We start from the raw sequence: 26,809 nt of genomic DNA on the forward strand, positions 1-26,809 counted from the left end.
CCGAGGCCACGCCCCCGCGGCGGGAGGGGGCGGAGCGAGGCGGGGGAAGCAAAAAGCCGCCCTCGCGGCCGGGTGACGCGCGGCCCCGCCCCCCGACGTCATCGCCCTCCTTTCCGTCACGTCAATAAAAGCCGCTTTCCCGCCTTTCCCGGTAGCCACGCCCCCTCCCCGCCCATTCGCGCGCCGTCCCCGCCCCCCCGTGGCCCCGCCCAGAACGGCCGGTGGCGGGGCGGGGCCTGGCACGTGCGTGGGAGGGGCCCCTCCCTCCCCATCGCGTCCCTGGGTGTGGCCCCGCCCCCGCCGCGAGCACGGGGGTCGCGGGGTCAGGAGCGGGGTCGGGGGTCAGAGGTCAGGCGCGGGTGCAGGCCGGGGGTCAGAGGTCAGAGGTCAGGTCCCCCCCAGCCTTCGCGGGCAGCCCCTCGCTCTGCCGGCCGCCGCCCCCCCCCCCGCCGCCCTTTGACCTCTGACCCCACCCGACCTCCGCCCTCCGCCCCGCCCGCGGCGCCGCGTCCCCGCGTGGGAGGGGGCCGCCCAGGGGTGGGGGTGGGGCGGGCGGGGCCCCATCACCCCCGGTGCCGCGCCCGGGCGGGCGCAGACATGGAGCCGCCGCCGCCGCGCGAGGGCCGGGCCGCCGCGACCCCCCCCGGGCCGGACACCGGGCCCCCCCCCCCCGGCCCCACCCGCTGGGGCATCTGCTCGGCCGGGCACATCAGCCACGACTTCGTGGTGGCCCTGAAGACCCTCCCCCCCGAGGAGCACCTGGTGGGGGGAGGGGCGGGGGCCCCGGGGGGAGGGGATCCTCGGGGGGGGGAGGGGCGGGGGGTGCCGTGCGGGGGGAGGGGGCTCTTGGCCACCTGGATACGGGGAGGGGCGGGGGTTGTCTGGGGGGGAGGGGATCCTGAGGGGGGAGGGGCAGGGGGTCCCCGGGGGGGGAGGGGATCCTGGGGGGGAGGGGCAGGGGGTCCCCGGGGGGGGAGGGGATCGGGGGGGGGGTGGTGTCTCTTGGACACCTGGATACCTGGGGGGGAGGGGCGGGGGGGCCCCGAGGAGGAGGGGCAGGGGTCCTCTGGGGGGGGAGGGGATCCTGGGGGGAGGGGCGGGGGGTCCCCGGGGGGGGAGGGGATCCTGGGGGGGGGTGTGTGTCTCTTGGACACCTGGGTACCCTGGGGGGGGGGGGCGGGGGGCTCCTGGAAGCCGGGGTCCCCTTGGGTGGGGGAGGGGCTCCCGGACGCCGGGGTCCCCCCTGACCCCCCCGCCCCTCCCCCTCCCCCCAGGCGGTGGCGGTGGCCGCCCGGGACCTGTCCCGTGCCCAGGCCTTCGCGCGGCGCCACGGGCTGCCCCGGGCCTACGGCTCCTACCGGGAGCTGGCGGAGGACCCCGACGTGGGTGAGGCCCCGGGGGGGGGGAGGGGCTGCCCGGGACCCCGGGGTCCCCTGGGGGGGTAGGGGCTGGCCAGGACACAGGGGTCCCCTTGGGCTGGGGGGAGGGGCTGGCCGGGACGCAGGGGTCCCCTGGGGGGGGAGGGGCTGGCCAGGACACAGGGGTCCCCTTGGGCTGGGGGGGAGGGGCTGGCCGGGACGCAGGGGTCCCCTGGGGGGGGAGGGGCTGCCCGGGACACAGGGGTCCCCTGGGGGGGGGAGGGGCTGGCCGGGACCCCAGGGTCCCCTGGGGGGGGGAGGGGCTGGCCGGGACACAGGGGTCCCCTTGGGCTGGGGGGAGGGGCTGGCCGGGATGCAGGGGTCCCCTGGGGGGGGGAGGGGCTGGCCGGGACACAGGGGTCCCCTTGGGCTGGGGGGAGGGGCTGGCCGGGACGCAGGGGTCCCCTTGGGCTGGGGGGAGGGGCTGCCCGGGACGCAGGGGTCCCCTGGGGGGGGAGGGGCTGGCCAGGACCCCGGGGTCCCCTGGGGGGGGGGAGGGGCTGCCCGGGACGCAGGGGGTCCCGGGGGGGGAGGGGCTGCCCGGGACCCCGGGGACACGCCGGGGGGGAGGGGCTGAGCCGGCCGCCGCCCCTCCCCCAGCCGTGGTGTACGTGGGCACGGTGAACCCCCAGCACCTCCCGGCCGGGCGCCTCTTCCTGGCGGCCGGCAAGGCCGTGCTGATGGAGAAGCCCATGGCCGTCGGCGCCCACCAGGTCCGGGAGCTCGTGGAGGCCGCCCGCGCCCGGGGGGTCTTCCTGATGGAGGTGGGGTCCCCAGTGCTCCCAGTAACCCCCGCCCTGTTCCCAGTAACCCCCCTGCCGCTCCCAGCGCCCCCGGTCCTGCTCCCAGCGCCCCCGCTCCCCCCATTCCCAGGGCTCCCAGTGCCCCGTCGCCCCATTCCCAGTCCCTCTCCTCCACTACCCCCCATTCCCCACGCCCCCGCTCCCCCCATTCCCAGTTCCATTCCCAGTCCCCCCCATTCCCCGTGCCCCCGCTCCCCCCATTCCCAGTTCCATTCCCAGTCCCCCCCATTCCCAGTGCCCCCGCTCCCCCCCATTCCCAGTTCCATTCCCAGTGCCCCACTCCCATTCCCAGTACCCCCAGTCCCCCCATTCCCCGTGCCCCCACTCCCCCCATTCCCAGTTCTATTCCCAGTGCCCCACTCCCATTCCCAGTACCCCCAGTCCCCCCATTCCCCGTGCCCCCGCTCCCCCCATTCCCAGTTCTATTCCCAGTGCCCCACTCCCATTCCCAGTCCCCCCAGTCCCCCCATTCCCAGTGCCCCCGCTCCCCCCATTCCCAGTTCTATTCCCAGTGCCCCACTCCCATTCCCAGTACCCCCAGTCCCCCCATTCCCCACGCTCCCGCTCCCCCCCATTCCCAGTTCCATTCCCAGTCCCCCCCATTCCCAGTGCCCCCGCTCCCCCCCATTCCCAGTTCCATTCCCAGTGCCCCACTCCCATTCCCAGTACCCCCAGTCCCCCCATTCCCAGTGCCCCCACTCCCCCCATTCCTAGTTCCATTCCCAGTACTCCCAGTGTTTCTAGCTGCCCCAGTCCCAGCTCCCCTAGTCCCCCCATTCCCAGTACCCCCAGTTCCCCCACTCCCAGTGCTTCCAGCTGCCCCATTCCCAGTGCCCCCATTCCCAGTACCCCCAGTTCCATTCCCAGTACCCCCAGTCCCCTCATTCCCATTGCCCCCGCTCCCCCCATTCCCAGTACTCCCATTCCCAGTGTTTCTAGCTGCCCCAGTCCCAGCTCCCCTAGTCCCCCCACTCCCAGTACCCCCATTTCCAGTGCCCCCATTCCCAGTACCCCCAGTTCCATTCCCAGTCCCCCCAGTCCCCCCACTCCCAGTGCCCCCCCGACGGCCCCGCTCCCCCCAGGGCTTCTGGACCCGCTTCTTCCCGGCCTGGCAGCGGCTGCGGGCGCTGGTGGCCGGGGGGGCCCTGGGGGAGCCCCGGCTGCTGCGGGGGGCCCTGGCCTTCGCCCTGGGGGGCGTGGAGCGGCTGCGGGAGCCCGGCCTGGCCGGGGGGGCCCTGCTCGACCTGGGGGGCTACGGGCTGCAGATGGCCACCGCCCTGCTGGGGGGGGCCCCCCGCCGCCTCAGCGCCCGCGGCTGCCTCCACCCCTCCGGTAAGGGCTGGGGGGCACTGGGGGGCACTGGGGGGCACTGGGCTGGGGGAGGAAGGGGCTGGGGGGCACTGGGGGGCACTGGGGGGCACTGGGCTGGGGAGGAAGGGGCTGGGGGGCACTGGGGGGCACTGGGCTGGGGGGAGGAAGGGGCTGGGGGGCACTGGGGGACACTGGGGGGCACTGGACTGGGGGGCACTGGGGGGCACTGGGGGGCACTGGGCTGGGGGAGGAAGGGGCTGGGGGGCACTGGGGGGCACTGGGCTGGGGTAGGAAGGGGCTGGGGGGCACTGGGGGGCACTGGGCTGGGGTAGGAAGGGGCTGGGGGGCACTGGGGGGCACTGGGGGGCACTGGGCTGGGGGAGGAAGGGGCTGGGGGGCACTGGGATGGGGGCGAGGGGCTGGGAGGCACTGGGGGACACTGGGTTGGGGGAGGAAGGGGCTGGGGGGCACTGGGGGGCACTGGGCTGGGGGAGGAAGGGGCTGGGGGAGGAAGCAGCTGGGGGGCACTGGGGGGCACTGGGATTGGGGAGGAAGCGGCTGGGGGGCACTGGGATTGGGGAGGAAGGGGCTGGGGGGCACTGGGGGGCACTGGGCTGGGGGAGGAAGGGGCTGGGGGGCACTGGGGGGCACTGGGCTGGGGGAGGAAGGGGCTGGGGGGCACTGGGGGGCACTGGGCTGGGGGCGAGGGGCTGGGGGGCACTGGGGGACACTGGGATGGGGGGCAATGAGGTGGGAGGAAAGAGGGGGGCACTGGAGGACACTGGGGGGGGCAAGGAGGACACTGGGGGGGCTGCTGGGGCGCCGGCGGGGGTTTGGGGCAGCGGGGGGTCCCCGGGGGTCCCGGTGCCCCACGGCTGCGGGCGCAGGGGTGGACGAGACGGTGACGATGACGCTGGAGTACGAGGGGAACCGCCAGGCCGTGCTGACCTGCTCCATGGGGGCCGAGCTGCCGGGGGGGGGCCGCCCTGGGGGGCACCCGCGGCTGGGCCGAGGTGGGAGCGGGGGGCCCGGGGGGGGGGCCCCATGGCTGGGGGGGGCTGGGGCTCAAAACCCTGCATCCCCCAGGGAGGGGGGGGGCCCAGACCCCCAGGTCCCTCTGGGGAGGGGGGGCCCCATGGCTGGGGGGGGGCTGGGGGGATGCCTGGGGGGGGGGCTGGGGCTCAAAAACCTGCATCCCCGGGGGGGGGGGGGAGGCCCATGGGGGGGCCCCAGACCCCCAGGTCCCTCTGGGGAGGGGGGGCAGCATGGTTGGGGGGGGCAGGGCTGAGACCCCCGGGCCCCCCAGGGCTAAGCACCCCCGATGGGGGGGGGGGGGGGGGGGTCCGAGGCACCTGGAGCCCCGCCTTGGGGGGTGCGTGGGGAGGATCCCCCACTTGGGGGGTGCAGGGGGGCGGCCCCGTGCCCCCCCCCGGTCCCTGACCTGCGCCCCCCCCCCCCAGTTCCCCAGCCACATGAACTGCCCGACCGAGCTGGTGGTGGGGGGGGCGGCGGGAGCTCTTCCCCCTGCCCCCCCCGGCCCAGCCCCTCAACTTCCCCCACGGCACCGGCCTGCGCTACGAGGCCCAGCACGTCCGCGAGTGCCTGCTGCAGGGTGAGGGGGGGCCCGGCCCCCCAGGGGGGCGGCGGGGGGGGTCCCGGACGCCTGGGACACCCCCCCCCCCCGACGCCCCCCCTTCCGCCCCCCAGGCCTGACCGAGAGCCCCGTGATGCCGCTGGCCGAGAGCGAGCTCATCGCCCGGCTGCTGGACGAGGCGCGGCGGCAAGTGGGGGCCGCGGGGCCGGAGGGGGGGGCACCGGCAGCCCCCCGCCCCACGGAGTGAGCCCCCGCCCCACGGCACGAGCCCCTGCCCCACGGCACGAGCCCCTGCCCCACGGCACGAGCCCCACGCCTCAAAACACAATAAAGAACCAGCTAAACCCGAGCCTCTGCTTTCCTTGCCCCCCCCCCCCAAGCTCAGACCAGTGCCCCCCAGTACAGACCAGTCCCCCCCAGCACAGAGCAGCCCCGGGGGAGTCTCAGGCCCCTTTATTCAGAGCAGCAGCCCGTGCTGGCGCAGCACGGCCGTGAACGGCGCCGTCTTCTGCTCCACGTTGCGCTCGGCCCGGCGCCGCAGGCTCTGGGGGGGAGGAGGGGGCGTTAAGGGGGGGCCCAGCGCCCCCGGGGAGGGGTGCGCAGCCGGGGCCCCCCCCACGCCCCCGGAATGGGGGCACCCCCCCCCCCCCGGGGCGGCACTCAGGGCCCCGATTCCAGGGCGCCCGCAGAAGTGGCGGTTTCAAGCCCCCCTCCCCCCAGTTTCTGGGGTCCCCCCCCCCCATTTTTGGGGATCCCCCCCCTCACCATCAGCTTTTTCTTCTTGTTGTAGCGCAGCTTCGCTTTCTCCTTCCGCTTCTCCTCCAGCGCCGCCGTCACCGCCTGGTACTTCCAGCCCACCTCGTGCGCCAGCCGGCCCAGGAAAGCGAACTGGGGGGGCGCGGGGGGGTCAGGGGGGAGCCCCGACACCCGGGAGGGGACCCCGGTGCTGGGGAAGCCCCCCCGGACCCCCCCCCACCTTACCTTGCGGGTGGGCTTCAGCCGGATGATCTTGAGAGCAGCCGGGACCACCATGCGCTTGCGCTGTGGGGGGGGAGAGCGTCAGGAGGGGGGGATTTGGGGGGCGGGGGGGGACAAGGGGGGGTTGGGGGCCCCCGTGTCTCAGTGCGGACGTTTCTCTCAAGGACCATCGAACAATGTAGGTAAAACTGCATCATCGACACGGGGGGGCCGATCTGGGGGGTCCCATGGGGCTGGGGGGGGTCCTGGGGGTGCCACGGGGCTGGGGGGGGGTCCTGGGGGGGATTTGGGGGTCCCACGGGGCTGGGGGGGGGTCCTGGGGGGGATTTGGGGGTCCCACGGGGCTGGGGGGGGTCCTGGGGGGGATTTGGGGGTCCCACAGGGCTGGGGGACAGACGGACGGGACCCTCACCTTGTCGTAGGGCGGGGGGATGCCATCGAACACCTTCAGCCTCTCCAGCGCCGCCTGGCCCCGCTTCGTCTTGTGGGGCAGCATCCCTGGGGGAGGGCGGGGGGGTCAGGGGGCTCGGGGGGGCACCCCGGGATTGGGGCGGGGGCCCCCGGCCCCCCCAACTCACCTCTCACCGTCCGCCAGAAGATGCGGCTGGGGGCGCGGAAGTGGTAGGGCCCCCGGGAGGGGTTGGTGTTCATCCGCTTCCGCAGGAACGCCAGGAACTTCACTGCGGGGGGAGGGAGAAGCGTTACCCCCCCCCAAAGCGGGGGGACCCCGGCGCGCGGGGCTCCCGTCACCCCCCCGGTAACCCCCCCCCCGCCCCCCCACTCACGTTTGTTTCGGTAGAAGTTGCCGGAGATGTTGATGCCCTCGCAGCGCACCACGACCACGCGCCGGCCTGAGGACGGGGACACGGGGCGTGAGCACGGACACGGGGGGGAGCGGGACACACGGACACGGGGGGGGAGCGGGACACACGGACACGGGGGGGGAGCGGGGGGGGCGAACACGGACGTGGGGGGGGCTGAGCGGGACACATGGACACGGGGGGGACACAGGGGGGGACGCACGGACACGGGGGGGGACACACGGACACGGGGGGGGACACATGGGGGGACGCGGGGACACGGTGGGGGTGAACACGGACCTGGAGGGGGGTAAGCAGGACACACGGACACGGGAGGGGGACACACGGACACGGGAGGGGGCGGCCGCGGCCCCCGGCGCTCAGCTGGTAGTGCATGGAGGCGGCTCTCACGGTCGTCAGACTCGACAGCCGAAGAGGCTTCATCACCGCGCCGGGGGCCCCGGAGGGTGCCGGTGTCCCGGGGCGGGGGGGGGTCCCGGTGTCCCGGGGGGGGGGGTCCCGGTGTCCCGGGGGGCCCCGCACTCACCCAGCAGCACCTGCTTGGCCACGATGGCCGCCAGCCGGCCCAGGAGGTGCCCGCGGCCGTCAATCACCAGAACCTGCGGCAGCGGGAGCGGCGGCGGGGTCACCGGCGGGGCCCGGAGGCCCCCAGGCCCCCTCGGAGGCCCCACGTGGACGCGCTCCCGCCGGCTCCCGCAGCCCCCCCGGGGCGCCCCCCGCCGCCGCCGCCGCCGCCCCCCGCCGCCGGGAGCGCCCGCCGCCCCCTCCCCGGAGCCCCCGGCCGCCCCCGGGCCCCCCCCGGGCCTCCCCGGGCCCCGGCGCGCACCCGCGGCTCCGCCATCGCCGCCGCCCGCTCGGGAAAGAGGCCCCGCCCCCCGCGCGCCGCGGGGTCGCCCCTTCCGGCGGGTCCGCCGCAGGGGCGGAACTGACGTCACGCGCGGGGCGGAAGCGGGAGCGACGCTGCGCTGGGAGGCGCCATGGTGGGCGGAGCGTTACGGCGTTATGGAAATGAGGGGGCGGGGCCTGGGCCCTCCGCACCCCGCGGGGTCCTAAAGCCCGCGGGGACCCCAGTGCTCCCAGTATCCTCCAGTGCCCCCAGCGCCCCCCACGTGTCCCCAGTATCTCCCAATACATCCCCTAGTGCCCCCCAGTATCTCCCAGTGCCCTCAGGACCCCCCCAGTGCGCCCCACTCACCCCCTATGTCCCCAGTATCTCCCAGTACATCCCCCAGTACCCCCCAGTATTTCCCAGTGACCCCCAGTACCTCCCAGCAGCCCCAGGATCCCCCCCAGCGCCCCCCACTCACCCCCCGTGTCCCCAGTACATCCCCCAGTGCCCCCCAGTGCCCCCAGCAGCCCAGCCCCCCACTTGACACAGACTCGGGGGCCGATCCAGGGGCCGCAGCCCCCCTGTATTTATATATGTACAGCGGGGGGGCCCGGCCTTGGGGGGTCCTGGGGCACCGGGGGGGGGGCTCTGAACGGGCGGGGGGGGGGATGGCTCCGATCCCGGGCGGGGGGTGGCTCTGATGGGGCTGGGGGGTCCCAGGAGGGGCTTTGGTGGTCCCGGGGGGTCCCCGGTGGTCTCGGGGTAGGCCGTGGGGGGGCTTTGGTGGTCCCGGGGGGGGTCCTGGGGGGGCTTTGGTGGTCCTGCGAGGGCTTGAGGGGTCCCTGGTGGTCCCGGGGGAGGCTGTGGGGGGGCTTTGGTGGTCCCGGGTGGTCCCCGGTGGTGCCGTGGGGGTCGTGGGGGGGCTTTGGTGGTCCCGGGGGGTCCCCGGTGGTGCCGTGGGGGCCGTGGGGGGGCTTTGGTGGTCCCGGGAGGGTCCCCGGTGGTCCCGGGGGAGGCCGTGGGGGGGGCTTTGGTGGTCCCGGGGGGTCCTGGGGGGTTCCCGGTGGTCCCGGGGGGGCTTGAGGGGTCCCCGGTAGTCCCGGGAGGGCCTGGTGGTCCCGGGGGAGGCCCTGGGGGGGGTCCCCGGTGGTCCCGGGGGGGCTTTGGTGGTCCCGGGGGGGCTCGGGGAGTCTCCGGCAGCCCTGGGGGGGGTCCTGGCGGCGGCGGGAGCTCATTCGTGGGTCTCCCCGCGGGGGCCGGGGGCCGGGGTGGTGCCGGTGGCCCCGTAGCCCGGGGGGGGCCCGCCGGGGGGTCCCCCCCCGCCGCCCCCTTCCTCCTCCCCCTCCCCCTCCCCCCTCCTCCTCGCTGTCCCCGCCCCTGGGCGCCAGCGGCTCCGCCTCCTCGCGCGGCGGCTCCGCCCACCGCTGCGGCTCCCCCGAGGCGAAGGCGCCGTAGAAGGCCACGCCGCCGTAGTGCACCAGCGCCGCGATCAGGAAGACCCACTGCCACTCCTCCCGCGTCTGCCAATCCGCCGCCGCCGCCGCCCGCCGCCGGCCAATCGGCGAGGCGCGGGGGCGGACCGCGGGGGGGAGGGCGTGGTCAGGGAGAGGAGGGCGGGGCCAGGGCAGCGGCGGGGCCGAGGCAAGGGGGCGGGGCCGAGGCAAGGGGGCGGGGCCGAGGCAAGGGGGCGGGGCCGAGGCAAGGGGGCGGGGCCGAGGCAAGGGGGCGGGGCCGAGGCAAGGGGGCGGGACCGAGGCAAAGGGGCGGGACCGAGGCAAAGGGGCGGTGAGTCTCCGGGTCCTAGTGCCCCCCAAACCGCGTGTTCCCGTGCCCCCCCCCCCCCAGTCCGCACTGCCGCCCCCCCCGGGTCTTAGTGCCCCCACCAGGGTTCCCACTGCCTCCCCCGGGTCCTAGTGCCTCCCCAAAACCCCTAGTGCCCCCCCATACACCCCCCAAGTCCTAGTGCCCCCCCTTAGCCCCCATTGCCCCCCCAGGGTCCCCATTACCCCATAAGTGCCCATTTCCCCCCCGGGTCCTAGCGCCCCTTATCCCCCCCCCGAGTCCCCCAGCCCTGCTCCCCCCCCCGCCCCCCCACCTTGTGTCGGGTGAGGGCCCCCACGATGAGGGGACAGACCATCCCCGAGAGCGTCCCCACCCCGTTGGAGAGCCCCATCAGCACGCTGGCGTAGCGGGGGGCGATGTCCAGGTGGTTGACGTTGAACCCTGGGGGCGGGGGGGGGCAGGGGGGGTCACCCACACGCGTGTCCCCTCCGTGTCCCCCCCATCCCCACATCCCTGTCCCCACCGGAGATGGCGAAGCCGCTGAAGCCAACAGCCAGGACGAGGAAGGAGATGGCGACGGCGCGGGACCGCGAGTACCCCACCACCAGCAGCAGCGTCGCCTCCATGCCGAAACCTGGGGGGCCAGGGGGGGTCACCCACGGCCAGGGGTGCCCCAGACGCCCACGTCTGCCCCCAGGGACCCCCAACACCCCCTGGTTGTCCCCTGGTTTCTCCACAGCCTCCCCAGGACCCCTGTGCCCCAGCCCCCCATGTCCCCCCTCGTCCCCCTCCACGTCACCCCCAATGTCTCCCCATCCTTCCCCACGTTCCCCCCCGCAATCCCCTCCATGTCCCCTCCCGGTCCCCACCCCGTCCCCCCGTGTGCCCCCTTGTCCCCCCATGTCCCCCCCTCCACTTCCCCCCATGTTCCCCCCCCCCATTTTCCACCCTCACCGCCGCAGTTCATCATCTTGCGGACGTTGGTGGTCGACATCAGCCCCCGGGAGCGCAGGAAATCGGCGATTTGGCCCCCGATGGGGACGACGATCGTCATCACCAGGTGGGGCAGGGCCGAGAGCAGCCCCACCTGCGGGGCCGTCAGCCGTGGGGCGCCCGGACCCCCGGGGTCCCCCCCGGACGCCAGGGTCCCCCCCGGGGCGGGGTCGGGGTCCCACCTTGCTGATCTCGAAGCCGAAGACCTCCTCGAAGTAGGCGGGCTGGCTGATCAGCAGCAGGTAGAAGGTCCAGCTGCGGCAGAAGTTGGCGACGATGATGGCGTAGACGGGCATCGAGGTGAAGAAGTGCCGCCAGGGCGTGGCCAGCTGTGGGGGCAGGGCTGCCAGCGACCTCCCGACCCCGCTGCCGGTGACCCCTGACCCCCTGACCCCCGACCCCGCTGCCGGTGACCCCTGACCCCCTGACCCCGCTGCTGGGGACCCAACGCCTGGCCCTGACCCTGCACCCACCCTCTGACCCTGACCCCTGACCTGACCCCACTTTGACCCCGCGGCCAGTGACCCTCAGGGCTGACCCGACCCCTGACCTGACCCCACCCCTGACCCAGCCCCCAGTGCCCTGCAGCACCCTGACCCCATGGGACTCTGCTCTGACCTCTGACCCCTGACCCCTGACCCCACTGCCCACGACCTAAAGCCCCCAGCACGACTCCTGACCCTGGTGCCTGCAACCCACCCCCCGCCGCTGGGACCCTGCGGGGTCCTGACCCCCGACCCCCGACCCCTGACCCCCGGCCCCGCCCACCAGCAGGGGGTTGCTGCCGACGCTCTCCCCGATGCTCTCCTCGATGTACTTGCGCTCCTCGGGGGAGATGGTGGGGTGCTGGGCCGGGCTCTCGTAGGACACCAGCACCCAGAAGAGGTACCAGCAGACGCCGAAGCTGCCTGGGGGCGGGCGGGGTCAGGGCGGGGCCGGGGCGGGGCCCCGGAGGGTGTGGGGGAGGGGCGGGGGGTCTCACCGTAGACGTAGAAGACAGAGCTCCAGCCCGTGTACTGCACCAGGACGCCGGCCAGGGGCATCGCCACCACCGCCCCCGCGTAGGAGCCTGCACCGGGGACCCAGGCGTCCGGGGGGGGACGGTCCCTCCCCACCAGCCCCACGGCCCCCCAGGGACGTGAGTGTCGGGGTCCCCGCCTGTCCCACGGGGACCCCCCCATCCATCCCACGGGGACACCCCTGTCCCACGAGGACCCCCCCATCCATCCCACGGGGACCCACCACCTCCCACAGGATCCCCCCATCCATCCCACGGGGTCCCCCACATCCCATGGGACCCCCCCCATCCCATGGGGACCCCCACATCCCATGGGGACCCCCACATCCATCCCATGGGGTCCCCCACATCCCATGGGACCCCCCGCATCCCACGGGACCCCCCCATCCCACGGGACCCCCCCCGTCCCACGGGGACCCCCCCGGCCGGCCCTACCGCAGAAGGCCGTGGTCGCCAGGCGGCTCCTCTCCAGGGGCGGGGCCCACTTGCTCCAGATGCCGTGACACGCCGGGTAGGTCACGCCCTGGGCGGGGCAGGGCGGGGTCACGCCCAGCCCCGCCCTCACGGCCCCGCCCCTCACAGCCTCAGCAGCCAATGGGGAGCGTCGCAGCAGCCCCGCCCTCACCTCCACCAGCCCCTGCAGCACGCGGACGGCGATGACGCAGCCCACGTGGGTGCGGGCGGCCGCCGGGATCAGCATGTTGAGGAGCGACGTGGAGACGATGGCGAGGCCGAAGACCCTGCGGGGGCGAGGGGGGGGCGTGCGAGGAGGCCTCGTGCGACGGGGGGGGGCGTGCGACGGGTCCACGTGCAAAGGGGGGATGTGCAAGGGAGGGATGTGCAATGGGGGGGCGTGCAAGGGGGCCTCGTGCAAAGAGGGGGGACGTGTGAGGGGGCCTCGTGCAATGGGGGGGGCGTGCGATGGGTCCATGTGCAAAGGGGCCTCGTGCAAGGGAGGGACATGCAAGGGGGGGGAACGTGCAATGCGTCCACGTGCAAGGGAACGACATGTAACAGGGAGGGACGTGCGAGGGAACCTCGTGCAATGGGGGGGGGGAACGTGCAATGGGCCCACGTGCAAGAGGGGGAGTGTGCAATGGGTCCACGTGCAAGTGCTGGGACCGTTGCCCCCCTCTGCGTCCCCCCCACCCCCCTGCCCCCCCACCTGTTGGCCGCGAACTTCTGGGCGATGAAGCCCCCGGGGATCTGGGTGACGATGTACCCCCAGAAGAAGGAGCCGTGGATCATCCCCACCGTCTCGGGGTCCCAGTTGAACTGGGCGTGCTGGGGGGGGGACACGAGACAGGGGGGTCACCGCAGCCGGGACCCCCCGGACCCCCAAACCTGCTCCCTCCTGACCACGGCCCCCCCAACTTCCCCAGCCCCCCCTACCTGCCCGTGCCCCCTGCTGCCCCCCAGCCCCCCCTACCCGCCCGTGCCCCCCGTTGCCTCCCCCCTGCTCGTGCCCCCCGTTGCCTCCCCCCTGCCCGTGCCCCCCGTTGCCCCCCAGCCCCCCCTACCTGCCCGTGCCCCCCGTTGCCCCCCCAGCCCCCCGTTGCCCCCCCCTACCTGCCCGTGCCCCCCGTTGCCCCCCAGCCCCCCCGCCCGTGCCCCCCGTTGCCCCCCCCTACCTGCCCGTGCCCCCGTTGCCACCCCAGCCCCCCCCCCGCCCGTGCCCCCCGTTGCCCCCCCCACCTGCCCGTGCCCCCCGTTGCCCCCCAGCCCCCCCCGCCCGTGCCCCCCGTTGCCCCCCCCACCTGCCCGTGCCCCCCGTTGCCCCCCAGCCCCCCCCGCCCGTGCCCCCCGTTGCCCCCCCCACCTGCCCGTGCCCCCAGTTGCCCCCCAGCCCCCCCCCCCCCCCCGTGCCCCCCGTTGCCCCCACCCACCTGCCCGTGCACCCCGTTGACCATGCTGACGACGGCCACCCCCAGGTTGCAGCGGATGCCGAAGCTGATGCAGAAGCCGATGGCGCAGAGGACGGCGATGCCGTAGCGCCGGGGGAGGCCGCAGCACGTGCAGTCCAGCACTGGGGGGTGTGGGGGGCCCCCCCCCCGACCCCCCTCCGGAGCCCCCCCCCAGGGCCCAGCTCCAGCCCCTCCGCATCCTCCTGCCGCCGCTCCAAGGCCCTGCAGGGACGGGGGGCCCGGGGCGACGGGGACACAGAGGGTGGCTCCGGTCACCCCACAGCCCACTGGGCCCCCCCCACGTCCCCACGTCCCCCGTGTCCTGGCCCCCCCCCCAGCCCCCTGGACCCCCATCACCCCACATCCCTGGAGTCCCTGTGTCCCCATGGCCCCAGTGCCCCCCAGTCCCCCCACCCTGGAGCCCCCCCGTGTCCCACCGCCCCGCCGGCGTCCCCCCCCACATCCCCCCCCCCGTGTCCCCAGGTCCCCCCGTGCCCCCCCGGCGCGGCAGCAGCAGATTACTGCAGGGCTAAATCCCTCATCTGAGCCCCCGGGGGCGGGGGGACGAGGACACGCGCGCGTGTGACGGCCACACGCAGGCTGGGGGGGGGGGCACACGCGTGTACAAGCCCCCCAGCCCCCTCCCACCCCACGCGCGTGCCCCAGCTCCGGCACGCTCGCGCTTACATAAACTGGGGGGGGATTAGGGGCAGCCGGGGGGGGGCGGCGGTGGCAGCGGCACGGCTCGCACACGCGCGTGCAAGGGGCAGGACCCCCCCAGGGTGCGCGGGGCAGCAGGAGGGGCCCGGGAACCAGCCCCCCACCCCGACGCCTGGGTCCCTCAGGCCCCCCCGGGTCCCCGCTCACCGGTGCAGGCGGCCCAGCCCGGCCCCCACCTGCCGCCTGAACGCCTCCCTGTTGAACTGCATGGCGGCTCAGGGCGCCATGGTCCGCCGACGCCTGGGCCCCCCCGGACGCCTGGGTGCCCCCCCCCCCGCCCCCCAACACCTGGGCTGGCTCCCCTCCTCCCGCACGCCTGGGTCCTCTCGTCTCCTCCCGGACGCCCGGGTCCTCTGGGAGCCCCCCCCCCGGCCCCCCCCGCCACCGGCGGCTCAGCGCTAAATCCCCCCTGCGTGGGCAGAGCCCCCCCGCCCCGCGCGGGGGGAGGGGCAGGACGCCCCGGTCCGCTGGGGGCCCTGCCCCGGGGGGGGGGGGGGACGGTAGGGGGCGCAATTGGCGGGGGGCAGAGGGGACCCCGGGGGGCAGAGGGGACCCCGGGGGGGGGCAGAGGGGACCCCGGGGGGGGGGGGGCGGCAGGCGCGCACGCACGCGTCCTCGGCTCACGCTTTATTACGAGGTTTTGTACAAAAAGGGGTCGGGCGGGGAGGGGGCGCCGCGGCCGGCGGGGAGCCCCCCCCCCCCTCACGCCTGCAGGGGCATCGTCACCGTGAGGACCTGCGGGGGGGGAAGGTCAGAGGTCAGGGGTCAGCTGGGGGCGGTGCCTCCCCGAGAAGGGGTGGGGCCAGGGAGGGGGTGTGGCAAGGGAGGAGGGTGTGACCAGGAATCACCATGGTTACCGTCACCTAGGTGATGAGAACAGGCGGGGCTAAGGGCAGGACAAGTGGGCAGGGTCAGAGTTTACCAGGTTACCATGGCAACAGTTACCTTGGTGCGCCGGTGGAAGCGGGCGCGGCAGCGGGCGGGGTCGGGGGGGAGGGGCAGCCCCAGCTCCAGGAGGGGGGGCCCCCCCTCGGCCCCCCCCAGCACCAGCCGCTCCTCGCTCAGCCCCAGCCACAGCGACCCCGCCCCTGCCTGGGTGGGGCGGGGCAGGGCGGGGTCAGGGGAGGGGCCAGACAGCCCCACCCCCACCCCCAGGGTCCCCCAACCCCACCCCCGACTTTTACAGGGACCCCTTGCCCCTCCAGAGCCCCCCAAGATCAGGCTGATCCCCCCCCAGTTCCCCCGCTGCCCCCCAGCAGCCCCCCAGTGCCCCCCCAGTCCCCCCAGCCCCACAGCAGCACCCCCAGTGCCCCCCCAGCCCCACAGCAGCACCCCCAGTCCCCCAGCAGCCCCCCCAGTGCCCCCCAGCCCCACAGCAGCACCCCCCAGCCCCACAGCAGCCTCCCCAGTCCCCCAGCAGCACCCCTCAGCCCCACACCAGCCCCCCAGTGCCCTCTCCAGCCCCACAGCACCCCCCCAGCCCCACAGCAGCCCCCCCCACCCCCCCAGCAGCCCCCAAGTGCCCCCTCCAGCCCCACAGCAGCCCCCCAGCCCCCCAGCAGCACCCCCCAGCCCCACAGCAGCACCCCCCAGCCCCACAGCAGCCCCCCAGTGCCCCCTCCAGCCCCACAGCAGCCCCCCAGCCCCACAGCAGCCCCCCCCCAGTTCCCCAGCAGCCCCCCACTCACGGCATGGGGCAGGAGGATGCGGGCCTGCAGCACCTGTGGGTGCTGGGACGAGGGCTCAGCCACCACCACGAATTGGGGGGGTGCTGGGGGGCTGCAGGAGACACACACAGGTCAGGTGGGGGGGTCCCGGGTAAAGGGGGGGTCCCGGGTAAGTGGGGGTCCCACAGCTCCTACCTGGGGGGTGGTGGTGGCTCCTGCGGGGGGCTGCGGGGGGACACAGGTCAGAGAGAGGTGAGGAGAGACAAGGGGGTCACAGGGGACCCCGGGAAGGTGGGGGGGTCCCGGGGGGTGTCAGGGGGGCCCACTCACCCCTCGAGCTCCTGGATGTGGGGCCGGGGCCGTGCCCGGATGTTCTGGGCCGAGATGGAGCCCATGAACTTGCGGTTCTGCAGCACCCGCCAGCCTGGGGGGGGCGGGGGGGAGGTCATGGGGGGTGCAAGACCCCCCCCGACCCCCTCCTGATGTCCCAACCCCCCAGCACCCCTATCCCAGCCTCCCCCCACTGCCCCCATTCTCTCCCTTGCTTCTGCTCCCCCCACTCCCAGTGTTCCCAGTTGTCCCACCCCACCCCAATTCCTCCCCAGTCCCCCCAGTTCTCCCCATTCCCAGATGCTCATCTCTGTTCCCAGCCTGTCACTTCTCCACCCCAACGTCCCGTTCCCCCCAGCTGCTCCCAGTGCCCCCAGTCCCCCGTACCAGTCAGCTCCAGCTCCACGCCGTACTTCTCCGACAGCCCCTCCATGGCCACCGTCAGGAAGAACTCCAGGTACAAGGGGTCAGCCTGGGGGGGTGAGGGGGGGTGAGGGGGTGTGAGGGCTCCCCAATTCCCCCCCAACCCCCCCCAGCCCCCCCTCACCTGGAGGGTGCGGAAGAACCCCGAGTTCACCACCACGTCGTAGGCGGTGCAGCCCCGGCCACCTGCAGGAGATGGGGGGGTCAGGGGGGGACTTGGGGGGCTGGCAGGGGGTCAGGGTGGTTTTGGGGGGGTTGTCTTACCGCGGTCCAGCTCGGCGTGGGGCTCCCCCAGGCTCATGGGGATGCGGAAGGCCCCAGCAGCGGTGGGGGGGGCGTGGAGGAGGCGCCGCAGCCCAGGAGGGGACAGCGGGGGGGGCGGGGGCACCTCCCCCGAGTGACAGACGTTGACGAAGACCTTGGCCCCCCCTGCCCGGGTCTTCACGCACAGCCCTGGGAGGGGCGGGGGGGGTCAGGGGGCAGCCGGGCCCCCCCGGGCCCCCCCCAACCCTCCCTGGAGCCCCCTCACCTGGCTGCGGGGTGACAGCGCGGGAGGGGGCCGCCGGGGGGGGCTCCTCATCGTCCTGGGTCGCCTGGGGGGAGCAGAGGGGCGGCGCGGGTCAGTCCCGGGATCCCCCCACCCGGGATCCCCCCACCCGGGATCCCCCCGGCCCCCCTCCCCGGCCCCACCTGCAGCAGGAGCCGCCGCAGCGCCTCGTCATCGCCCTCCTCCGCCTCCAGCTCGGCCGACAGCAGCGACGGGTCCGCGGGGGCCGCCATGGGCTGCGCGGGGGGGCGGAACGTGGGGAACCGGGGCCCGGGGGCACCCAGCGACCCCCAACATCCCCCGGGCCCCGCCGTACCCCAGCCCCACCCGGGCTCCCCCGGCCCCAGAGATCCCCCCGGGCCCCCCCAGACCCCTCAGGGCCCCCCGGGTCGCTCCGCGCAGCCGTTACCGGCCGCCGCTCCCTCCCGCCGCGCGGCACTTCCGGTTCCGGCGGGGGGGGGGGCGGGGCCCCTCTCTATGGTTCCGGGGCAGCGGGGCCGCTCCCTCCGTTTGGGCGCTCGTCTCGTTGGTGCGGCGGCGATAGCGGCGATGGCGGCGCTGGGGCCCCCCCCGGTCCCGGCGATCTTCAGCACCATGGAGGAGGGGCCCAGGCCCGGGGGGGCCGCACCGGCGGAGGTGAGGGGGTCGTGGGGGGCTGCGAGGGGCACGTGGGGGGGTCCTGGGGGGCTGCGAGGGGCCTTGGGGGGTCCCGGGGGGGGCTGTGGGGCCGGGGGGGGCACGGGGGGACCCATGGGGCACACTGGAAGGGGAAGCTGTGGGGCCATGGGGGGTCCTGGGGAGCTCAGGGGGCCCCTGGGAGGGCCTGGGGGGCTGGAGGTGCCATAGGGGGGTCCTGAAGGAGCAAATGGGGCTGGGGGAGAGCACTGGGGGACACTGGAGGGGTCCTGGGGGGGTCTCGGGTGGCCCATGGGGCTGGAGGGTCCCGGGGGGAGCCCTGGGGGGGGCCTGGGGGACACTGGGGAGGCCGGTGGGGGGTCCTGGGGGACACTGGGGGGGACCGCAGGGCTGGGCTAGGGGCCTGGGGGGCACTGGGCGGGTGGGGGGGATGGGGGCCCCCAGATGCCCGAGTCCCCTCGGGGGGGGGGGTGGGTTGGGTCCGGGCGCCTGCGGCCCCGGGGCGGGGGGGGGGGGTGCTGGGGGCAAAGTCGAGGGCGAGGCAGCGCCCGGACGCCTGGGTCCCCCCCCGCGGGCCGAAGGTCGTTGGGGGGAGGGAGGGGCTGCTGCATGTGGTGCCGCAGCCTCGGGGGGACCCCGGCGTCGCGGCCGGGGGGGGACCCATGCATCTGGGCCCCCAGGCGTGGCTGGAGACCCACGGCCGGGCCCTGGGGCACTTTGTGGACGGGACGTGGCTGAAGCCACCGGGACGGGGGACGCTGGAGTGCCGGGAGGCCGCCACAGGTACGGGGGGTCAGGGGTCAAGGTTCAGGGTGGGGGGGGGGTCAGGGGTCACGCTCACCTTCTCCCCCCGGCCAGGGCGGCTGCTGGCGACGGTGCTGCAAGGGGAGGAGGCCGACCTGGCGGCGGCCGTGGAGGCAGCAGCAGCGGCAGCAGCAAAATGGGGGCGGCTGGGGGGGCCCCAGCGGGCCCAGCACCTGCAGCGGTGAGTCCTTGTGACCTCTGACCCTTGGCCTCTGACCCCGATCTCTGATCCTGCGGGGCTTCCCACAGCCCCGTGCGTCCCCCATAACTGTTCGTTTCTGCCCTGCAGCAGTGTGACCCCCTGTGACCCTGCATGACCCCCTGTGCCCCCCCATCCCCCCCCATCCCCTCACCCCCCGTCCCCACTGTCCCCGCAGGCTGGCAGCGGCACTGGAGCGGGGGGCCGCGGGGGTGGGGGCGGTGGCCGCTCTCTCGGGGGGGCGGCCACTGGCCCAGGCCCTTGGGGCTGACCTGGAGCTGGGGCTGCGGCTGCTGCGGGTGCCGGCGGGGTGGGCCCAGCTCGGCACCCCCGGTCTGGGCGGCTGGGCCCCCCTCGGTGAGTGTCTCCTGGGACCCCCGGGACCCCAGCACCCCCCGGGACCCTGCTGAGCCCCCCCCGCTGTCCCCAGGCGTGGTGGCCGTCCTCATGTCAGGTCCTTGCTCCCTGGCGGCACTGCTCTGGAAGCTGGGACCCCTCCTGGCCATGGGTGAGTGGGGGGACCCTGGCATCCGCGGGGGAACCTGGCATTCAGGGGACCCAGGCATCCGGGTGGGGGGACCCCAGCATCTGCAGGGGGGGACCCCGGCATTCAGGGGACCCAGGCTCCTGGGGAGGGGACCCAGGTGTTTGGCAGGAGACGGGGACCCCCGGTGTCCGGGTGGGGGGATCCAGGCCCCCGGGGGACCCAGGCATCCTGCGCAGGCAACGCGGCGCTGGTGCTGCCGCCGGCCGAGGCCCCGCTGGCGCCGCTGCTGGTGGCAGAGCTGAGCGGGGAGGGAGGCGCGCTGCCCCCCGGGCTGCTCAACGTGGTGACGGGGACCCCCCACCTGCGCCGTGCCCTCCGCGCCCACCCCCGTGTTGCTGCCGTCACCTTTCTCGGCGCCCACCAGGTATGGGGGGGCCCTGCCCCGTGGTGGGGGTAGGGTGCGGCCTGGGGTGTCACTGCGTCCCCCACGTCCCCACTGGGGGGGCAGGACATATCCGGGGGGGGTCCCCATGTTCCTACGTGTCCTTCCCCGTGCAGGAGGAGGTGCAGGATGTGGCCTGGGGGTCCCCATGCCGGGGACCGCGGCTGGGGAGGGCCTGGGGGGGCCGCATCGTTGTCATCGTCCTCGACTCAGCTGACCTGGACAGCGCGGCCGCCGCTATCGCGGGAAGCGTGGGGACCCCCCCGGCGCTGGTGAGCAGAGGGGGCTGGGGGGGGGTTTGGGGGGTCCCAGAGGGTTTGGGGGTCCTGGGGGGGTCTGGGAGCATTCCAGGGGCTCCCTGACCCCCCCCCCCCCGTGTCCCCAGTTCCCGTGGGGGGGCTGCGTGGTGCTGGCGCAGGAGGGGGTGGTGGCGCCACTGGGACGACGGCTCCGGGCCCGGCTGGGGGTGCTGCACATTGGGGACCCCCTGGACCCTGGCACCGACGTGGGGCCGCTGCCCCCCACGGCGGCCCCCCCCGAGGGGCTGGTGCAGGCGGCGCGTGAGGAGGGGGCTGAGGTGAGGGGGCGCGGGAGGGGACATTGGGGCACAGGCGGACATGGGGGGGCTGGGGGGGACGCGGGGGCAGGAGGGGACACGGGGACCATTGGGGAGCAGGGTAGGATGTGGGGGGGCTGGGGCGAGGGGGGCACAGAGGGGTTTGGGGCTGGGATGGGGCCATGGGTACCATGAGAGCGGGGGAGGCCGTGGGGACGTTGCGGGGGGACAGGGGGACTGAGGGGGGTGGGATGGGGGGATGTTGGGGGTACCCGAATGCCGGGGTCCCCTCTGGGGGGTTCGGGGGTACCGGGACGCCGGGGTCGTTTCTCTCCCCAGGTGTTCCAGCCGCCAGTGACCCTGCCCCCGGGGGGGCGCTTCTACCCCCCGACCCTGATCACGGGGGTGGCCCCCACCTCGCGCTGCCTCCGTGAGCTGGTGGGTGCCGGGGGGGGCCAAAAACGGCTGCGGGGAGGGCAAAATGGGGAGGGAGCGGCACAAACAGCCGGGGGGTGCCGGGCAGGAGGTGTTGGGGGGTGCAGGTTGGGGGTCAGCTGACGTTTCCCCCCCCCCCAGGTGCCGGGGCCGGTGCTGGTGCTGCTGCCTGTGCGATCCCCGGGGGAGGCCGTCACCGTGGCCTCGGGGCTGCCTCACGTGGCCGCCGGCGCCGTCTGGGCTCAGGACGTGACTCTTGCCCTTGACGTGGCTGACAGGTGACCTCGAGCCTTGACCCCGATCCCATGACCTTGACCCCCATGGCTCTGACCTCTGACCCCTGACCCCACAGGCTGCCCCTGGGGCTGGTGTGGCTCAACGCGCTCAACCTGCTGGACCCGATGGGGGGCTGCGTCGGGGGGGCCGGGGACGGCGCTGGCCTGGAGGTGGGGGGTCCCGGGGGGGTCCCGGGGAGGTGCAGGGGGTCCTGGGGGGCTGGATTGGGATTGCTGGGGGTCCGAGGGCAGCCCTGGAGGGGCCTGGGTGGTTTTGGGGGGCCGTGGGGGACTGGGGGGGTGGCTGGGGGAGCCCTGGGAAGCTTTTGGGGACCCCAGGATGGGCCTGGGGGCTGTGGGGGCCCTGTCCCGGTGCAGACGGGCTGTGCCCACCCCCCCAGGCGCTGCGAGAGTTCGGGCGGCCCCCCTGGGAGGCCCCCCTGGGGCCGGGGAAGGCCCCCGGGACCCTCCTGGACCAGGAGCTCAGGTAACGCCCGCCCCCTGTGCAGCTCGGGGACCCCCCCCGCAGTTGACCCCTGACCTCTGACCCCTGACCCTGCCACCCCCAGCCCGGAGCCGGTCCCGGGGGGGCCTGCAGCGGCCCCCGACTCTGCTGACATCGCTGCAGCCGTGGAGGCCGCCCGCCGCGTCGCCCCGGGGTGAGTGACGGGGCCGGGGGGGGCCGGGGTCCCTGCTGGGGGGGGTCGGGGTCCCGGACGCCCGCGTCCCCGCCGCTCCCACGGCCTCCCTGCAGGTGGGGGCAGCTGCCGGGGCCGGCGCGCGCCCGGGTGCTGCGGGGGGCGGCGGCGGCGCTGGAGGGGGGCAGGGCCGCGGGGCCCCCCCCGAGGGACGGCGGCGAGGACGACGGCGACGGGCGGCTGCGGGCGGCGCTGCTGCGGTGGGCGGCGCACGTGGAGCTGATGGGCGGGGCTGTGCAGGTGGGCGGGGCCTGGGAGGCGGGTGGGTGGGGCCTGAAGGGGTGGGGCTGGGTGGGGGTGGAGCCTGAGGATGGAGCCCTGCGGCTGTGTGGGGGCGGGGCCGGGCAGCAGGGGGCGGGGCTGGCTGCGACAGGGGGCGTGGTCAGGTAGCAGGGGGCGTGGCTGGTGGGGCAGGGGCAGACCCGGGCAGGAGTGGGCGGGGCTGGATGCTGCAGGGGGCGGGGCCAGGCGGGGGCGAGGTTGGGCAGAGAGGGGGCGTGGCTGACGCCGCGCCCAGGGCGGAGCCTTGTCAGGGGCGTGGCTAACCTGTTCCCGCAGGAGGTGCCCGGGGGGCGGGCCCTGGTGACGCGCAGGCCGCGGGGGGTGGTGGGCGTGGCCTGGAGCGGCCCCCGCCCCCTGCCGCGCGCGCTGGAGCTCCTCCCCCCCGCGCTGGCGCTCGGCAACGGCCTCGTGGTAGTGGCGCCCCCCAGCGGCGTCGGCCCCGCGCTGCGCCTGCGGCAGGTGGGGACCCCCGGGACCCCCGTGCGCCCCCCCGGCCCCCTCAGGGCCCCCCCGGGACCCCACCTGCGAGCCCCGCGGGGACCCCCTGGCCCCCCCCGGGACCCCCCGGGACCCCACCTGCGAGCCCCGCGGGGACGCCCCCAAAGCTCCATGGCGGCCCCCCATCGACCTCTCCCGGACCCCCCCGAAGCCCCTTGGAGCCCCCCCCAACCCTCCCATGGATCCCCTCCAGGCCCCCCCATGGCCCCCCCGCCCCCAGGGACCCCCCTGTTCATTCCTCGGTGACGCTCCTGGGACCCCACGCGCTCCCCCTGTCCCCATTCCCTGTGTGACCCCCCTCGTCGTCCCCCCACCCCCCACTGACCAGGACCCCCCCCCCCGCCCCCCCCCCCCCGGTGACGGCCGCTGTCTGTCTGTCCCCAGGCGCTGGTGGCTGCAGGGCTCCCCGGGGGGGCCCTGGCAGTGCTGCCCGGGGGGGCCGGGGGCGACGGGGTGACGCTGGCGCGGCACCGCCCCGACACGCTGTGGCTCTGCGGGGGGGGCGCGGTGAGTAACGAGAGGGGCTCGGGGGGGGGGGGCGGGGGGGGCCGGATAACACGGGGGGACCTGGGGGGGGGGACCCGGGGGGGCTGGGGAGGGCAGAGAGCCCCCCCCCCCCCCCCAGCAGCCTCCCCTTCCCCCCCAGGACCCCGACTGGGCCTCGGCCGGGAGCGTCGCCCACCCGTGGGTCCCGGGGGGGGTCCTGGGGGAGCCGGGGCAGGAGCCCCCCCCCGGCGCTGAGCAGGAGCTGGAGCTGCGCTGCACCCGCCCCCGCTGCCTCTGGGTGCCCGGGGGGGGGCCCTGAGCCCCCGACCTCTGGGGACCCCCCCCCAAAGCTGTGACTCCGACCCCAATAAACGCCCCCAGCCTCCGCCTGTGTCGCGTCCCTGCCCGCGAAGGGGACGGGGGGGGGGGTCGCGGGGGGGGGAGGGGAGCCGGGGCGCCGGGGTCCCCGCGGGGGGGCGGCTCCCGCACGCCTGGGTCCCTCCCGGGCGCCTGGGTCCCCACCCCGGATGCCTCGATCCCTCCCGGCCCCGGCGCCGCTTTCACTTTCGGCGGCGGCTCCGCCGCGGCCCCGGGGGGTCCCGGGGGGGTCCCGGGTCCCCGCTCGCCCCTCCCCTCGGCCGGTCCCGCCATGGACCTGGCCCCCCCCGGCTCTGCCCTGGTAAGTGGGGACCCTCCGGTGTCCCCCCCCCCCGGCTTCTCCCCCGGGGCCCACCCGTAGCCCCTCCCCAACGCCCCGGGACCCCCCCGGGACCCCCGCGGGACCGGGTCCCCCCACCCCCCCGGTGCCCCCCCAGGTCCCCCTCCTGCTCCTCCTGGCCGTGCCCCCCCCCGGCGGCTGCTGCTCCTTCGACTTCAACCCCTTCAGCAGCACCTTCAGCACCCACGTGGACGCGCTGGTGAGACCCCCCACGGGACCCCCCCAGCGTCCGGGACCCCTCAACCCCCTCTGGGACCCCAGGGACACCCCCGGGGTCCCCCTCACCCCCGCAACGCCCCTCACCCGTGTAGACATCCCAGTGAGAGAGCCTGAATCCCCCCAGGACCCCCCAAACTCCCCTGGGACCCCCAGGAGCCTCCCCCAACCCCCTGAACCCCCTCGTTTCCTGGGGAAAGTCCCACCCCGGGTCCCCCCCAAGCCCCCCAGGACTCCCCGTAGAACCTCCGGGCCCCCTGCGCCCCCCCCAGACCCCCGGGATCTCTTTGGGGTCCCCTTAAGCCCTCCCGTGGTCCCGCAGACCCGCTGGCTGATCCTGGACTACCCGGTGGCGATGCCCAGCAACCTGGAGGCGGTGAGCAAGACCCCCCGGACCCCCGCCTGTGCCCCCCGTCCCCCCCCGTGTCACCCCATCCCCCTGACGTCCGCTCCCCTCCTGCACCCCCCACCCCCCCCGTGACCCCCTCAGCCTCCTGACCCGTGTCTCCCCCAACCCGCGACCGCCCCGGCCCCCCAGGACAGCCGCTGCTCCGACCTCTGGGGGCTGCACTTCGGGGCGGCGGCGCTGGGGCGCATGGCGGGGGTGGCGGGGAGGGCACTGGCCCCCCAGCTCCAGGCCGTCGCCGCCCAGATCGCCTTTGTAGCCGAGTGCCACATCCACGTGAGTGGGGGTCCCGGGGTGGGGGGGCACCTCGGGGGGGGGGGTCCTGAGGGGATGGGGAGGCTCTGGGGGTCCTGAGAGCAGATTGGGAGGGGCTGGGAGGCTCTGGGGGGAGGCAGCTCTGGGGACCCTGCAGGGGTCTGGGGGGGTCCCGGGAGGGGCTCTGGGGGGGTCCCGGGGGGCTCTGGGGACCCTGCAGGGGTCTGGGGGGGTCCCGGGAGGGGCTCTGGGGGGTCCAGGGGGGCTCTGGGGACCCTGCAGGGGTCTGGGGGGGTCCCGGGAGGGGCTCTGGGGGGGTCCCGGGGGGCTCTGGGGACCCTGCAGGGGTCTGGGGGGGTCCCGGGAGGGGCTCTGGGGGGGTCCCGGGGGGCTCTGGGGACCCTGCAGGGGTCTGGGGGGGTCCCGGGAGGGGCTCTGGGGGGTCCCAGGAGGGGCTCTGGGGACCCTGCAGGGGTCTGGGGGGGTCCCGGGAGGGGCTCTGGGGGGTCCCAGGAGGGGCTCTGGGGACCCTGCAGGGGTCTGGGGGGGTCCCGGGAGGGGCTCTGGGGGGTCCCAGGAGGGGCTCTGGGGACCCTGCAGGGGTCTGGGGGGGTCCCGGGAGGGGCTCTGGGGGGTCCCAGGAGGGGCTCTGGGGACCCTGCAGGGGTCTGGGGGGGTCCCGGGAGGGGCTCTGGGGGGTCCCAGGAGGGGCTCTGGGGACCCTGCAGGGGTCTGGGGGGGTCCCGGGAGGGGCTCTGGGGGGTCCCAGGAGGGGCTCTGGGGACCCTGCAGGGGTCTGGGGGGGTCCAAGGTAGCTCTGGGGGTCTTGATGGGGGCTCTAGGGGGGGTCTAAGGTAATTCTGGGGGTCTCAGGGGGGGTCTCTGGGCAGGGCTGGGGGACCTCTGGGGCATTTCTGGGGTCCCCAGGGGGGTGAAGAGGGGTCTGGGGGCCTAGGGCTTCCCAGGGGGTCGGGGGGTCCCGGGGGGTTTGGGGGCTCTTGTGACACCCCCCCCAGGACCCCCAGGGCTGTGTCCGGCTGGAGACGGTGAACGTGTCGCAGCTGCTGGGAACCCTCGTGCAGCACCTGAGGCGGCTGCAGAAGCGACCCCCCCACTTCCCCGGCTGCGACCGCCTGCGCTGCCGCCCAGGTAGCACCCCGGGACCCCCCGGCGACCCCCACGGCACCCTTGGGACCCTCTGACCCCTTGCAGACCCTCCCCTGGGGACCCCCCAGGGAGGGGGGGCACTCCCCAGACCCATCCTCAGGGATTTGCTGCCCAGAGAACTCTTGGGACCCCCCCTGGGGACCCCCCCACCCGCAGGGGAGCCCCCTGAGCCCCCCAGGGGCTCCGTGCTGCTTGGGGACCTCCCCAGCACTCCCCAGGGACCCCCTAAGGTCACGTAGACACCCCCAAGCGAGGGTGATACATCCCTGCAGCCCCCCACACCCTCCAACCCCCAGGGACCCCCCCAAAGCCCCCCCGGGACCCCTCTGACTCCCATCTCCCCCCAGGCCCCCCGCTGACCCCCCCTGCAGTGCAGCATGAGGGGACCCCGGGGGCCAGGCTGGGCCCCCCCTGCCCCCGGCAGCCACGGGCTGACGCTGCTGGGGGGGCGCGGGGGGGGCCCTGGCGGCAGCGGCCTGGGTCCTGTGGAGGCGGCCCTGCACCCAGGTGGGGATGCACGGGGAGCACGGGGCTACTGGGAGCGCTGGGTGGGAGGGCAGGGGTACTGGGAGCAGGGCTCTGGGGCTGCTGTGGGGATGCAGACGGCACTGGGATGGGGGCACTGGGAGGACTGGGGGGTGCTGGGTGTCCCTCCCCTCTCTCAGCCCCCCCCAGCCCTTGCAGGGGACCCCGGCGTCCAAGCAGGAGGGGACGCGAGCGACCGAGCAGGGAGCCAGGGACGGACTCAGGTACGGGGGGGCCCTGGATGCTGGGGTCCCTGGGGGGGGGGTGCCCAGGCGCCTGGGTCCTCACCCCCGCCCCCCTCCCCATTCAGGCTGACCTGACACGCCGGCGCTGCAGGATCAGGGCTGCGGGAGAGATGGGGGCACCCCGGATCCCCCCTGGAGGCACGGAGGGACCCTGGGGGCCGCAGGGGGGGCCCTTTGGGGGCCATGATGGGACCCTCCAGAGCCATGGCGAGACTGGGGGGCCCTGGCCCCCCACGGGCACCCCACAGGGCCCATAAAGTTGATGTTGAGATGTTGACTCTGAGCCTGGTTTGGGGGGGCCAGGGGGTGGAGCCCGTAGTACCCCACGCCTCCCCCGAGCC

At 75.7% G+C, this 26,809-nt stretch overlaps 6 protein-coding genes across 8 annotated transcripts; 3 read left to right on the forward strand and 3 right to left on the reverse strand.

Moving 5' to 3' along the window:
* Window positions 1–597: 597 nt before the first annotated feature.
* Window positions 598–5,373, forward strand: DHDH (dihydrodiol dehydrogenase; the record flags this gene model as incomplete). Its single annotated transcript, XM_082334476.1, is given in 9 exon segments — window positions 598–762; window positions 1,275–1,386; window positions 2,019–2,182; window positions 3,304–3,553; window positions 4,420–4,505; window positions 4,507–4,545; window positions 4,993–5,028; window positions 5,030–5,144; window positions 5,240–5,373. Coding segments are annotated over 9 exon segments (1,101 nt in total).
* A 191-nt stretch (window positions 5,374–5,564) lies between these two features.
* On the reverse strand, window positions 5,565–7,836 carry RPL13A (ribosomal protein L13a). Its single transcript, XM_082334469.1, has 8 exons — window positions 7,752–7,836; window positions 7,452–7,524; window positions 6,890–6,955; window positions 6,683–6,784; window positions 6,517–6,602; window positions 6,108–6,167; window positions 5,892–6,014; window positions 5,565–5,670 (listed from the first exon to the last, which is right to left on the reverse strand). Exons 1-8 carry the CDS (start codon window positions 7,764–7,766, stop codon window positions 5,584–5,586), a joined length of 612 nt encoding a protein of 203 aa, XP_082190595.1. The 5' UTR covers window positions 7,767–7,836; the 3' UTR covers window positions 5,565–5,583.
* An 81-nt stretch (window positions 7,837–7,917) lies between these two features.
* On the reverse strand, window positions 7,918–14,380 carry SLC17A7 (solute carrier family 17 member 7; the record flags this gene model as incomplete). The annotated part of the gene is made up of 13 exons (XM_082334497.1): window positions 7,918–7,974; window positions 9,140–9,274; window positions 9,850–9,977; window positions 10,060–10,170; window positions 10,491–10,623; window positions 10,712–10,858; window positions 11,298–11,437; window positions 11,512–11,598; window positions 11,983–12,070; window positions 12,173–12,287; window positions 12,713–12,831; window positions 13,434–13,673; window positions 14,348–14,380. The coding sequence occupies 13 exons, from the start codon at window positions 14,378–14,380 to the stop codon at window positions 7,918–7,920; spliced, it is 1,533 nt and encodes a 510-aa protein (XP_082190623.1).
* Window positions 14,381–14,790: 410 nt separating this feature from the next.
* PIH1D1 (PIH1 domain containing 1) lies at window positions 14,791–17,577 on the reverse strand. 2 transcript variants are annotated; one of them, XM_082334480.1, is made up of 11 exons: window positions 17,548–17,577; window positions 17,282–17,374; window positions 17,121–17,184; window positions 16,856–17,044; window positions 16,716–16,777; window positions 16,556–16,640; window positions 16,169–16,262; window positions 16,034–16,063; window positions 15,860–15,950; window positions 15,117–15,263; window positions 14,791–14,906 (listed from the first exon to the last, which is right to left on the reverse strand). In XM_082334480.1, exons 2-11 carry the CDS (start codon window positions 17,369–17,371, stop codon window positions 14,874–14,876), a joined length of 885 nt encoding a protein of 294 aa, XP_082190606.1. In that variant the 5' UTR covers window positions 17,372–17,374; window positions 17,548–17,577; the 3' UTR covers window positions 14,791–14,873. The 2 variants fall into 2 exon arrangements, with proteins under 2 accessions (XP_082190606.1, XP_082190607.1); XM_082334481.1 differs by lacking the exons at window positions 15,117–15,263; window positions 17,548–17,577 and having other exon boundaries at window positions 14,800–14,906; window positions 17,282–17,492.
* Window positions 17,578–17,636: 59 nt separating this feature from the next.
* On the forward strand, window positions 17,637–23,369 carry ALDH16A1 (aldehyde dehydrogenase 16 family member A1). The gene is made up of 17 exons (XM_082334494.1): window positions 17,637–17,774; window positions 18,455–18,557; window positions 18,633–18,759; window positions 18,956–19,134; window positions 19,208–19,285; window positions 19,501–19,688; window positions 19,823–19,978; window positions 20,092–20,283; window positions 20,602–20,700; window positions 20,839–20,975; window positions 21,050–21,143; window positions 21,374–21,459; window positions 21,542–21,631; window positions 21,727–21,910; window positions 22,229–22,411; window positions 22,835–22,957; window positions 23,097–23,369. Exons 1-17 carry the CDS (start codon window positions 17,688–17,690, stop codon window positions 23,253–23,255), a joined length of 2,265 nt encoding a protein of 754 aa, XP_082190620.1. The 5' UTR covers window positions 17,637–17,687; the 3' UTR covers window positions 23,256–23,369.
* Window positions 23,370–23,376: 7 nt separating this feature from the next.
* FLT3LG (fms related receptor tyrosine kinase 3 ligand) lies at window positions 23,377–26,739 on the forward strand. Of its 2 annotated transcripts, XM_082334496.1 has the most exons (8): window positions 23,377–23,615; window positions 23,752–23,853; window positions 24,193–24,246; window positions 24,409–24,552; window positions 25,548–25,680; window positions 26,046–26,205; window positions 26,374–26,447; window positions 26,534–26,631. In XM_082334496.1, the coding sequence occupies exons 1-8, from the start codon at window positions 23,586–23,588 to the stop codon at window positions 26,536–26,538; spliced, it is 702 nt and encodes a 233-aa protein (XP_082190622.1). In that variant the 5' UTR covers window positions 23,377–23,585; the 3' UTR covers window positions 26,539–26,631. The 2 variants fall into 2 exon arrangements, with proteins under 2 accessions (XP_082190622.1, XP_082190621.1); XM_082334495.1 differs by lacking the exon at window positions 26,046–26,205 and having other exon boundaries at window positions 26,534–26,739.
* Window positions 26,740–26,809: the final 70 nt, after the last annotated feature.

The sequence above is a fragment of the Platalea leucorodia genome, assembly GCF_965183815.1.
Source record: "Platalea leucorodia genome assembly, chromosome: 35".
In the NCBI taxonomy this organism is placed as follows: Eukaryota; Metazoa; Chordata; class Aves; order Pelecaniformes; family Threskiornithidae; genus Platalea; species Platalea leucorodia.